Source organism: Heteronotia binoei, chromosome 1, assembly GCF_032191835.1.
Source record: "Heteronotia binoei isolate CCM8104 ecotype False Entrance Well chromosome 1, APGP_CSIRO_Hbin_v1, whole genome shotgun sequence".
Lineage (NCBI taxonomy): Eukaryota > Metazoa > Chordata > Lepidosauria > Squamata > Gekkonidae > Heteronotia > Heteronotia binoei.
The window spans coordinates 73,861,467-73,874,705 of NC_083223.1; the positions used below are offsets into that span (position 1 = coordinate 73,861,467).

Here is a 13,239-nt window from a genome sequence, read left to right on the forward strand (position 1 = left end):
AAAGAGCCTGAAAAAAATCTCTCTGATGTATGGATGGGGGCTGAGGTAAGGAAAATAGCAGCAGCGCAAAAATTAGCACCTCACCATCCATGTGGCATCCAAAGGCTCTTTGACTGAAACCCTCCCCTAAAAAAAAAAGATGATCCCAAACCATGTTTGGAAAATATCACAGCAAAGTAAGAGGAAACAGAGAAGGTAGGACAAATGGAGACTGTCGTGTGGATGTTCTGAAAACGGCAGCTATAAGGAAACCAAGACAGACTAGAACATCAGTGAGTAGACATAGCCAGGTATGCACACTGCAGATGAAAGAATTTATATGTTTCTTTCATGAACTGTATCTTTCAGGTGATATGCTTGGCCCTTCTATCAGTGGTTTGGCATCACTAATCAAAATGCCTTATGGGTGTGGAGAACAGAACATGATTAATTTTGCACCTAATATTTATGTTCTGGACTATCTGACTAAAACAGGAGAGCTGAAGCACAATACAAAATTGAAAGCTGTGTCGTATATGAGAGAAGGTAAGATTGTTATGTAGTGTTTGGTTGTGGCTGGAGGAGGAGGAGGTATAGTTTGCACCATCTTTTAGTTCCAGAAGCAAGAACATACACATTGTTTTCTGGTAACTATGTTGTTTGTAAACTAACCCCTTGTGTTTGAATGGATGCATTGTGCCCTTTGGTGTCTTATCCTAAGTACAAATGTGTGTAAGGCAAACAGAATGTACTGAAAACAACAGTGTGTTTCAGATACATAAGTCACTGTATGCTGTACATCTATCTTCCTGACTTTCTTTCCTATTACATATATTGCCATATGCTAATTTCCCTCTCTCAAATTCAGTTTGGCAGGAAATCTGACATAGAATCCAAACTGGAAACTGACAGTAATTTGAAAATGAAGATTGTTGCTTACTATCACTGGTTCTGTGAATACTATAATTTTGCTATTGTGTATCTTCACTGCAGCCTGAAGAATGGCACATTGCATTGAACTGGTGGCACCATTTTAAAAACAGTCCTTAGTTTTGGCACAACTCCCCACAGTGATTTTGGGGTGTCCACACAGTCATTCATCTGCAGTCACTCCACAAATGACCCTTTGAGCCAAATAATTCAATTCGGAGGGGAAAGCCTAGGATTATTTTTGATCTCCTTTACTGGAGAAAGTCCCAGGAATGCTACAAATCACGCTCAGAACAAACACATTACGTGGATGTTTCTCTTTAATGCAAGGGCTTCCTGCTTTCCATGAAGGATGGTGAACACCTGAGTGAAAACAGCCATAGTTAGAATGAACTGTGGTTTTGTGTTGTTTGTGCACTGAGCCACTGGGTGTCTTTTTGATTCTTGGGAGGAATCACAGCATATGGATCAGAGGCTGCATCTTTTCTAAACACAGTTGGCTAAATTTAATCTCTGATGTAAGCCTAACTTGTACTGACAGCCCAGAAAAGTCTCCCACAAAAAGGAAACAAAATCCACTGAGAACAGAAACAGTTTAGTGCTTTGTTGAACTCCATGGGTTATATTTGGCTTGACAACTGGACTTTGGCCACCCTAAAGTTACACAGTTAGTCTCAAAAAATAATGAACATCTGTTTTCTAAGGAACTTCTTTGAAGTTAGCAAGCAATCTGTCATTCCCTGTAGGTTGATTTATATTACCAAAATGTTTTTAAATAGTCTCCAAACATTAGTTTTATTCAAGTTATTTTTAAATGACTCGTAACTGCATTGTTAAGTTTGACATTTGGTGATGCTCTGTTTTGCTTAAATCATGCTTGGCATTGGGATTTAAAGCAATGTTCTTAACATTCTTTTGTGACCAAAACAAGAGTGATTGTGGAATAGTTTTAATAAAAAAAACAAAAACCTTCTGTTTCTTTATTTTCAGTTGCTTCTTGTGGTCTTGTGTTTGGTCTGATCTTATCTGGTATTTAATTGTGCATTACATATTCTTTTATACATCATAACAGAAGTACAGCAGGATGACTTAAAATAAACTTTGTCTGAGTTCCTAAAAAGGGACAGGCTCCAAAATGTTATTGCACATGTGATCCTAAACATTGCTTAATGTTTAAGAATAGTTAAAGTCTAGTGTTTATTACCATTAGTTAATTATCAGGGCTTTGTTTGAGCAGGAATGCCCAGGCAGTTCTGGCTGGCTCAGAATCAGTGGCCGTCGCCTAATATGCAAATGAGTTCCTGCTGGACTTTTTCTACAGAAAAATCCTGTGTGAAATGGTGATGTCGGGGGTGTGGCCTAATGCAAATGCGTTCCTGCTGGCCTTTTTCTACAAAAAATCTGGTTATTAGTAATATTAACTGTTAGACATTTATTATTGCATTATATGTTCCATTACATCTTAATACTATTACGATTGTTGTAATCAAACTATAATCAAACAGTACATTTTAAGACCCTTAATGAGTTTGGACGCCATCTGGGTAAAAAGATCTATTAATGATTTGCTTTACACTACAATACAATATTTGAGCAAAATAATCAAATATGACCTGGATGTGCATTGTGCCTTCACTACAAACAGAAAATGTTTGTGTATCTTTGATACAAAATTAGCAGAACTATCCATCAATTTTTCTAGCAGCACATGTGCATCACATTTTAAAATGGGAAACCTCCTGAGGTAGAATATTGTGATTGTAAATATGCCTGTGGGATATTTGTTCAGTTTTTTTCTTAAATGGCTTGTGTTGTCCAGATTGGGTGTCATTGAAATAGGAGGGTTATTTCTTGTGTACAAACCAGGATTCTAAACAATGATTAAATTGTACTTTAGAATCTAGGTTTGTAGGTATGAAACAGGTTATAACGTTAAAGATAATGCTTTGGATGTAATGACAAATTGCAGTTAATTTTTAAGCTCAGTGCAGAGCACAAAGGCAATAGAAAAGAGAGAACTTGTGAGCTCAAGGATTTCTGGGCACATCCCTGTCACAAACAAACCTTGATTTATTGGTTTCTTTGTAACATCTGAATGTGGACCTAAGTTATTATTGATTCACACACAATAAATTACACTTTTGATTAACTGATCAAGTGTTTTTAGGGGCTTATTCATCTGACCTGCTTTGTATTACTGTTTTTGGGTTGTTTTTTTAATGTAGCATGCATGCTGAGAAATCCTGGTAGATGTTACTCTTTATTTATCAAATCGTAGCTGTGATACATGAAATATATCTTTCCTGTCTGGCTTGCTTTACATGCCACTATATGTGCGGGTTTGAGGACAAGGCATTGCCCAGTAGGGCTTATAGTTGGCAGGTGATTCCCACCTCAAAACAGCCACTGCCATAGAGGCTGGAAGACTGGTAAGCTGTGAGTTTCCCTGAGCTGTGATCCTTGAGCCAGGGGAAGAAGCTTATTCTGGAATAAAATGTTAGTCTTTAAGTGCCACAAGACTCCTGTTTGCTTCAGCATGTACCTAGTGCAGTATAGGAACACATTAATTGTATCTTTAAATGTCCCACTTTGCCTGCCTGAAGGCTAAGGAGAAAAAAAGCCAGTGGGAATCAGTGTATGTGCCGAAAAGCAGATTTCATGTTTGGCCTTGTCCCTGTAGTCTCTAGATGCAGGCAACTTCTGTCTTTCAAAATCAGGTTGCAAATTATACCAGTTGGAAGACCGGAAAAACAGTTGTTTTGTAGTGATGAATGGGTTAAATACCTTGCCTCCTGCAGGTTTTATATGATTAGTTCACCAAATCTTTGTGTTTCTGTATTGTAAATCAGTCTTTGCTGTGTGCATCATATGCCAGTTCATCCTTCTGCTGTGTAGCTCCCATGATTTGCTCCATTCTCTGTTCAATAATTTGAACCTGTAAAACAACTTCAATAAGTGAACCCATCCTGGATCTTGCTTCTTTCCACCTGAAGCTGTGGGTACCAAGTGGAGACTTGATAAACTTGTTGCTTAACTGACTTCATCTTAAATCACCATAAAATTCTATTTTTTTCAGGCTACCAAAGAGAGCTCACCTTCCAAAGAGTTGATGGCTCTTTCAGTGCTTTTGGAAACAGTGATGATTCCGGAAGCACATGGTAAGTATTTATTTTTCCAGCCAAAAAGAGGGGGGAAGAAACTAAACCCACCAAGCAAAAACCTCCAGAGGAAGTTTAGAGTTCTAATAGGGCCCAAAAGTTAAAAAACATCAGTAGTTATAGACAAAAGTAAAAAAAAAAATGGTAAAGGTAGTCCCCTGTGCAAGCACCAGTCATTTCTGACTCATCTTCATGGCAGACTTTTTACAGAGTGGTTTGCCATTGCCTTCCCTAGTCATCTACACTTTGCCCCCAGCAAGCTGGGTACACATGTTTATTACAAAAACATGTAAAATGTTGTAGGGGCCCAAATGAAGCCTCATAAAATCATCAGTGTGACAAATGCACAAAAAAACCCCATATATGACCAGATGTGTTTCAGCCTGCAGAGGCCCACTTCAGAGGTCAAATAGTACAAATTACGACATACAACATACACTTGTAAGGCAATAATTAATATAGGACCCAAAATGGAATGTTCCAATTTGGAAATGAATGACACAAATTTTTGTTGGGAGGCCACAGATGTATCAAGCCTTGTGTCAGTAGCAATTACATACACTGGAAATAATAATATTGCCAATATATACCTTCCAGTTTATGTCCTACAAGTGTAAGTAAAATTCACCTATCAGAACCAGTGTAAGTTACAGCTGTTGGAAAAATTGAATTGTTCCCTGTTTTGAAAATGAGGTTACTATGAAATATTGGGAAACGTTATTTATTCATCTGTTGCATTTGTTGCTAATTTGCTTTTGGGCTGAGGAAAAGGTGCTGATCCTTACATTTAAGGCCCCTCATGGCCTGCAGGGCACATATCTTCAAGGCTTCTTCTCTTTGAGCCTGGCCTTTCTCCAAAGTGCAGGTAAAAATATTAATTACAAGGACCAGACTTTACTGAATCAACATGGCCTCCAGAATGCCCTTTCCAAGGTGGTTCAAAGCTTCTCTTCCTCATCACTTTCTGAAGATGTTGTAAGATGTTCTTATTTCAGAAGGCTTATGGTTGCTGATTCAGGAGTCATAGGCATGAGTGTCCAGGCTGTTCCAACGTGCTAATGTTTTGTTTTAATGATTTTGGTTTTGTTAGGCACCATGAGTCTTGGAGTCACATTTTAAATAATTAATCAGCTGTAACCTTTAGCTCTGTACTGAATATTTCAAATAATACTGAAGAATTATATCAGGTGGTATTATATATGATTACATCTCCACTTTCATTGTGAAAAAGTATGCCAGTAAGTCTCAGGCATTAGTGATATCTATGGACATCTGATGAGACACTGTAACTGGACAGAATTAAATGCATATAAAAAGAAGCTTATTTGTTCAATTAAAAACATTTCCAAAAATTTAAATTCATACAGACCATTAAAGTATGACATTTTCCTTTTGGAAAGGCTGTAATAGGCTTCCAGTTTTTTTTACTTAGTTCATTGTCATCTCTATCTTGCTATGGAAAACAAACTTTGGAGTTGTACTACTATAACACAGATGTCTCCCCCTTTCCCCTCTATACTGTGTCAGAGCCAAGTACACCACTGTGTTACAGTCAGAGCTTTCAGTTCATGTGCCCTCCTGTGTATCACTTTGGAATATTGCTAGGCATGCACTCACATAACATAAGTGCTGCCACTGTTCTGCACAAAAGTGACTAGTACTGAGGGGGAGCAGGTGAGGTATGGAAAGTCAATGCGATGGCAGTGAATGGTGAAAAACTTGCACCTAATAGAGGGTGAAGTATCTGTACATGTTTTGGCTTTGCACTGTAGTTCTTACATTGCAAGTTAACTTAGGGCCTCTGCTAGCTGAAGGAGAAGTTACCTGCCACACCTCAGCATTGTTCTGTAAGGGCTGGCATATTGCATTTTCACCTTTTATGATTGGATTAGAATAGGGCATTGTAGAATGCTGTAGAACCAGCCTGATAGGCTTCCCTTTCAGACAAGATTTTCAGATAAATGAATTATACTGAAGCCATTGTAATTCCAAATATAGCTTAGTCATTTATTCATTCTTATGTCCAGTTTTACGTTTTAAAGATTCCAGTGTTTTTCATCTATATGGCTTACAGAACCAGGCAGAAACCTCATATTCACAAAAATAATGTACTGTGTCCGTAATGTGCAACCACGTGCAATGATTGTGTGCAAATTAGGCTTCTCCTTTTAATGCATATATTTGTTACATGCTGAAGAAGGAATTGCTTGTCTCTGATGCAGCCTAAATAATAGCTAAGTAAAATCTACCCCTGTACATGTGTTACACTTGATCATCTTTTTCTCCCTAGGTTATCAGCTTTTGTACTGAGAAGTTTCTTTCAAGCTCAACCATACATAGATATTGATCCATATATACTGGAGAGAACAGCTGCTTGGTTGGTTAACCACCAGGCACAGAGTGGAGAATTCCTGGAACCTGGAAGAGTGTTACACAGTGAACTGCAAGGAGGCACTAATAGCTCTGTCTCACTTACAGCTTACATCATGGCAGCACTATTAGAGTATCAAACAAATCAGGTAGTAATATCTCTGATACGTTCAAAAAACTGGCTATAATATTTTTGAACAGCGTTTTAAATTAAGGAATACAGATACATAAATAGCATCACTATTTTATTTTGGTCTTATGGAAAAAATAAGAGTGTCAGCTACTTTATGGAATCATTACACTATTCCTTCACAAAAATAGAAATTGTGTTGTCACTTAGTTCTGCGACTTCTTAAATTACTTTAAAACATTTGATTCATAATTCTAAAAACTGTTTTCCAACGTTTGTGAAAAATATTATAATTGTTCTATAAATGTTCTAATATACAATCTGAAAAGGTCTTTCTGTGGTGGTGGAAAGTGCCATCAAATCACTGCTGACTTATGGCAACCCTGTGGAGTTTTCGAGGCAAGAGAGGTTCAGAGGTGGTTTGCCATTGTCTGCCTCTGGATCCAAACATCAGATTCTGTGTACTAGGGTTGCCAATCCCCAGGTGGAGACAGGGATCCCCTGGTTTGGAGGCCCTCCCCTAGCCTCAGGGTTATCAGAAAGTGGGGGGAGGGGAGGGAAATGTCTGATGGGCATTCCATTATTCCCTATGGAGACTTATTCCCATAGGAAATAATGGATAATTGATTGGCAGGTATCTGGGGCTCTGGGAGGGCTGTTTTTTAGGTAGAGGCACTAGATTTTCAGTATAGTATCCAGTGCCTCTCCCCAAAATACCCCCTTTCAAGTTTCAAAAATATTGAACCAGGGGGTCCAATTCTATGAGCCTTCAAAGAAGGTGCCCCTGTCCTTCATTATTTCCTATGGAAGGAAGGCATTTAAAAAGGTGTGCAGTCCCTTTAAATGTGATGGCCAGAACTCCCTTTAGAGTTCAGTTATGATTGTCACACTCTTGGTCCTGGCTCCACCCCCAAAGTCCTCAGATATTTCTTGAATTGGACTTGGCAACCCTACTGTGTACAGAAGGTGCAACAAAACAGCAGAATCTCCCCCTTCCCCTGCTGTCCACGGAACTTCCAAAATGCTGTTCTTTGGGGACAGAAGACCCCTGGGGAACAGCATGATGAGGTCTATAATGAAAGGGGGAAATGGACAAAAAATGCCCCCTCTGTTTGCTGGTAGAAAATGATGCTTGTAACCAGTCCAGTCTATGGTTGTTTAAGCAAGTACAGAGGTGGTTGTGCTGTCTTACCAGCTGCAAAACACAACTTTTTGCTCATCTTCTTCGTGGTCTCTGTGCATCACACCAATGGGAGAGGCGCCGGCGCCGATCACGATCGGTAACTTCAAAGCCGCGGATTTCCGTGCCCCCGCCCCGGTGCGCATGCGCAGGCACCCCTCCCCTGCGCATGCCCAACGGGGCAGGAGCGGACATCCCGCCAGTTCTCTTCTGACCGCCGCTGAGATCAGTCGATCTTTCCTTCGGTCGGTGGATTACTTGCTTCAGCCTTGCTGGTTTTCTTTCCAGTGCGGATTCTTCTAGCGTTATCGCTTTCCTTCATTTCGTGAGTGGGGTGGAGTGTTATTTTTGTTATTTTTCCTTGACTCCAGTATCCCTTTCCCTTCCCTTCCCTCTTCCCCCCCTCACCTTCCCCACGCTTTCGCGTATGGAAAAGCGCTGGGGCTTCTTCAAACGGTGCAGGCGGTGTGGCAGTAAGATCGCCCCTCCGGACGGCCATACCCTTTGTTTGCTGTGTTTAGGAGAGACACATAAACCGGACTCCTGCACCCATTGCGCGAGGTTTTCCAGACAAACCCGCAAAAACCGAGCGGCTCGTCTCGCGGCAGCCTTGGTCGAACAGGCGCTGTCTCCGAGGAATATGGCGTCATCAGAAAGCGCGCCAAAATCCTCGACGTCGGTGGTCGATACCGACAAAACCTCCCTCGATGCCGATCGCCCCCTGAAAAGAGCGGGCTCGGCTTCGTTATCAGAGACCTCGACACCAGCGAAGAGGTCTAAGGAGGATAAAGGAGCTTCTGCGGGGTCGAAGAAAAAGTCCGACAAACAGAAGCATAAGAAGGTTCCTGCGACCTCGTCACCGACATTGCCGCCCGATCTAACAACTCCAGTGTTACCGCCTTTAAAGTTGCTGGCCTCCCCGGCTCGGCATCGACCGACTGTGCCGCTCGAATCGATGTCGACGCAGATAGCGATCTCTTCCGACTCCGACCGAGATCTGGAATCGGCGCAACGTCTGGTGAGCGATGACAGCCCTTCGGACCTCACTCAGGAGGAGAAGGACAGCTCTCGAGATCGACCGGAGACGACTCCTCGGGATCGATCCCGCAGTGCGCAGAGAGTCTCCCCTCTAACACTGAAACGGGTGCCACATCCGGACCAGCTTAAGACATCCCAACGGGACCGATCCTGGAGTCCTCGGTATCGACGGGATCGTCGGTCATCGAAGGAGAGATCTCCGGAGGATCGATCTCCTAGGAGGCACCGAGAAGTTTCCCCACGACTGCGAACACCGCCACCGCTCTCGTGGGACCAAAGGCAATGGCAATACCTCTACGGGTCCTGCCCGATGCCGTCCATGTTTCCCTGGTTCCCTCCTCGTCAGCCTGATTGGGACCAACGTTCGGAAGCATCTTACCGTTCGAGGACATCGTACCGCCCCCCGAAGCGCAAAGCGTCGGCGTCGGTGTCGAAGCCTCCGGCCGAGGAACCGGCAAAGAGGAAGAAGTCTCCTCCCACCGAAGAGACTGTGGCCCCGGAACCGATTCGCGATCGACCCGCTCAGTCAGACCAGTCGGAGTCCCCGGACTCCCCGAGATCCTCCGAGGGCTCTATCCAAGAGGAGCAGCTGTCCTCAGAGGAGCTATCTCCCCCAAACAAGGTCGGAGAAGACCAGCCCATCTCCCCTTCGGAGGACTTAAAATCCTATGGGGAACTGATAAAAAGGATGGCCCAGTCTATATCTCTGTCAACTATTCAGCCTGTGCCTGTCGTTACCGATAGTGTATTCGACATCGTTCAGATGGATACATCGACGGCCGTAGCGCTTCCATTGACAACGGTGATGTTACACACTGCAAAAGCTTCATGGGACAAGCCTGCTTCCACCCCTATTACATCGCGCAGGCTTGATCACATGTACCGTATTCAAGAATCCTCAGCGGACTTTCTCTTCAATCACCCCCGACCCAATTCAATCGTAGTGGCCTCATCCTCCAAGGCCAGGAAGACCCACGCCACCCCTCCAGACAAGGAGGGTAAGAAGCTAGATGGTCTGGGGCGAAGATTTTACACGGCAGGAGCATTGGGCCTCAAGGTCGCCAATTACGCTGCCTGCATGGGGCGCTATCAATACGCCCTATGGGATCGTGTGTCCACCTTACTCCCAGGGCTTCCAGAACACTCCAGAAATGCCCTTAAGAAAATCCAGAACGAGGGCATGGCATTGGCCAAGCAGCAGTTAAACTCCGCTAAACACGCTGGGGATATAGGTGCCAAGACTCTTACTTCGGCTGTGACTCTTCGGAGACACTCATGGCTGAGGTCCACAGCCTTACAGGCCGACACCCAGGCTTATGTCGAGGACTTACCTTTCGATGGAAAGGGGCTATTCAGCGCCACCACCGATACGGTGCTCCAAGACATGGACAAAAGCATCCGTACCTCCAGGAATCTGGGGGTGCCGGCGTCATCCAGGCAGCAAACCAAGCGTCCATGGTCCAAGGCATGGAGCAAGAAACCCTTCCAGAAGCAATCTGGAGACCAACAATGGCGGCCCAAGACCTCGGGCTCCTTCAGCAAGTCCCAGTACGGGGCTAAGGCCAAATACTCGCCTACCTCCTCCCAGTCTTCCAGGCAAAAGGGGAACAGGCCGGCTAAACAGGGCCTTTGACTCCCCCCCCTTCCTTTACCACACCCCCACCAATTCTTCAGACCACCCCCGCCTCTGGCCCCTTTTCCGAGCGTGGTCGTCCATAACAACAGACCACTGGGTGCTGTCGATAGTCCGGCTGGGCTATCTAATCGAATTTCTACAGGAGCCGAAGGCTCCAACATTCGTCTACACCACCCCGTCTCCCACCCTCCGAGAGGAGGTGAGGACTTTGCTCGAGAAGAAGGCCATAGAACCCGTTCCGCCAGACCAAGTCCGAATGGGGTTCTACTCCCGCTATTTTACCGTCCCGAAGCGGGATGGGGGCCTGCGGCCCATAATGGACCTTCGGGGACTCAACGACTTTATACCACACCAAAAGTTTCGTATGACATCCCTGTCCAACATACTTCCTCTGCTAAACCCTGGAGACTGGATGGCTACATTGGACCTCCAGGATGCTTATTTTCATATAAGCATCCATCCAGCTCACAGAAAATTTCTAAGGTTCGCCATTGGGACTTCGCACTTCCAATACCGTGCGCTTCCCTTTGGGTTGTCAACAGCCCCAAGGGTATTCACAAAGACTATGGTAGTGGTGGCGGCCCACCTCCGATTGCAGGGCATAGCAATATACCCGTACATCGACGATTGGCTTCTGGTGGCCGGATCCGAACCCGACCTCCTGAAGCATATCTCCACCACCCTGAACCTCCTCCAACAGTTGGGGTTACGAGTGAATATGAAGAAGTCCTTCCTCCATCCATCCCAAAGGATCCAATTCATTGGGGCGATTCTGGACACACAACAGTGCAAGGCATTTCTGCCGGAGAAAAGAGCAAAGGACATTATAGACTTAATACACATTTTCCGGTCAAGCCAAACCGTAACTGCACTCCAGATTCTGCGATTGCTGGGACTAATGGCAGCCACTACGGCGGTGCTGACGTTTGCACGGCTGCACATGAGGAGTCTTCAGTTGTGGTTCCTGAGACGATTCCGTTGTGGGATAGACCCTCCGCTACGCAGGTTTTCCATTCCGCAGGAGATCCTGGCGTCTCTGACGTGGTGGTGCCACAAACAAAACTTGCTTCAAGGGGCGCCGTTCCACAGGCCACAGCCGACAGTGACTCTGACCTCAGACGCATCCCTATGGGGATGGGGGGCACATGTCAACGGTCTTTGCGTGGGCAGCAGATGGCCCAGGGACCACCTGCAATATCATATCAACTTCCTAGAACTTCTGGCGATTCATCACGCTATCCTCTCTTTCAGGCCACTGCTGGCAAACCGAACTGTAGCAATACTGACAGACAACACCACGGCGCTGGCCTATATAAACAGGCAGGGCGGCACGGTGTCTCGCAAGTTGTGTTTTCTAGCATTGCAGGTATGGCAGATTTGCATGGAGATGAACACTTACCTCTTTGCAGCTCACCTCCCGGGCGAGCAAAATGTATGTGCGGTCTTCCTCAGCAGGGGAGGAGCGTCCCTGCACGAGTGGGAATTGAACTGGACCTTCCTACAGCCGGTCTTCCAGGAGTGGGGGACCCCGGAGATAGACGTCTTCGCCACTCGGGACAACAGAAAGTGCGAGAACTTTTGTTGCCGGGGGGGGAAAGATCCCTTGTCGCTGGGGGACGGTCTTCTGCTTCGCTGGTACCACCTCCACCTCTATCTGTTTCCCCCGATCCCGCTCATCACACGGGTGGTGCAGAAACTATACTCAGAGCGTCCGAGGGGCATCCTGATCACCCCCTGGTGGCCCAGGCAACACTGGTTCGCCCCTGTGCTACAGTTGTCCAAGGGCAGGTTTCACCACTTCCCAGGGGAGCCGGACCTACTTTCCTCCCAGCAGGGCAGGATAGTTCACCACGACGTCCCGCATCTGAAATTGACGGCATGGAAGCTCGGCTGAGCGAGCTGTCAGAGAGGGTGCAACACGTCATCCTTAATTGTAGGAAGGAGTCAACGAGGAAGTCCTATGCCTACAAATGGACTCAGTTCGTTAAATTTGCCTCTCAAAGGGGCAGTGACGCAAGGAGGGCGGGCCTCCCTAGCATCCTTGACTTTTTGGTCTCCTTGTTAGACAGGGGACTGACGGTCTCTTCCATCAGGGTGTACCTGGCGGCCATCTCAGCCAACCATGAGCAAGTTGAGGGCAGGTCGGTGTTCACTCACCCTACCACCAAGAGTTTCCTGAAGGGGCTGGTGCGGCTGTACCCCTCTGTCAGGGCTCCTTTGCCTTCCTGGGACCTACCTGGGGTTTTGGAGGGTCTCATGGGGAAACCCTTTGAGCCTATGGCCACTTGTTCCCTGCAGCTTCTTTCATGGAAAGCGGCTTTCCTGGTGGCCATTACCTCAGCACGTCGGGTGGGAGAACTGGCGGCTTTGCGATGTGACCACCCTTATCTGCAGTTCAGCACGGAAGGGGTGCGTTTGCGACCAGATGTGACCTTCCTACCGAAGGTGGTGTCTGCCTTCCATTTAAACAAGGAGATTTACTTACCGGTCTATTTCCCGAACCCCACTTCGGCTTCGGAAAGACGTTTTCACGCTCTTGACGTGAAGCGCGCACTCTCCTTTTATTTACATAGAATCAGACCGGTGCGCAAGGACTCCAGGCTCTTCGTCTCGTATGCCTCGGCCTCTATGGGGCAGAGAATCTCCTCACAGAGACTGTCCAAGTGGTTGACAGAGACAATTAAGCTGTGCTACTTGCTACGTAAGCGGCCTCTGCCGGGGCCTATCAGAGCTCACTCCACGAGGGCAATGGCTACCTCAGCTGCGTTCATGAAGGGGGTGCCTTTGCCAGACATTTGCAAAGCAGCTACTTGGTCCT

At 45.7% G+C, this 13,239-nt stretch overlaps 1 protein-coding gene across 1 annotated transcript in view; it reads left to right on the forward strand.

The window, feature by feature from the left end:
* Positions 1-13,239, forward strand: part of CD109 (CD109 molecule) — a 106,977-nt gene that overhangs the window by 64,935 nt on the left and 28,803 nt on the right. The window contains exons 23-25 of the mRNA XM_060233094.1: positions 349-525; positions 3,986-4,067; positions 6,358-6,586. Of these exons, the coding sequence (XP_060089077.1) occupies positions 349-525; positions 3,986-4,067; positions 6,358-6,586 (488 nt within the window). The remainder of the gene's footprint in view (positions 1-348; positions 526-3,985; positions 4,068-6,357; positions 6,587-13,239) is intronic.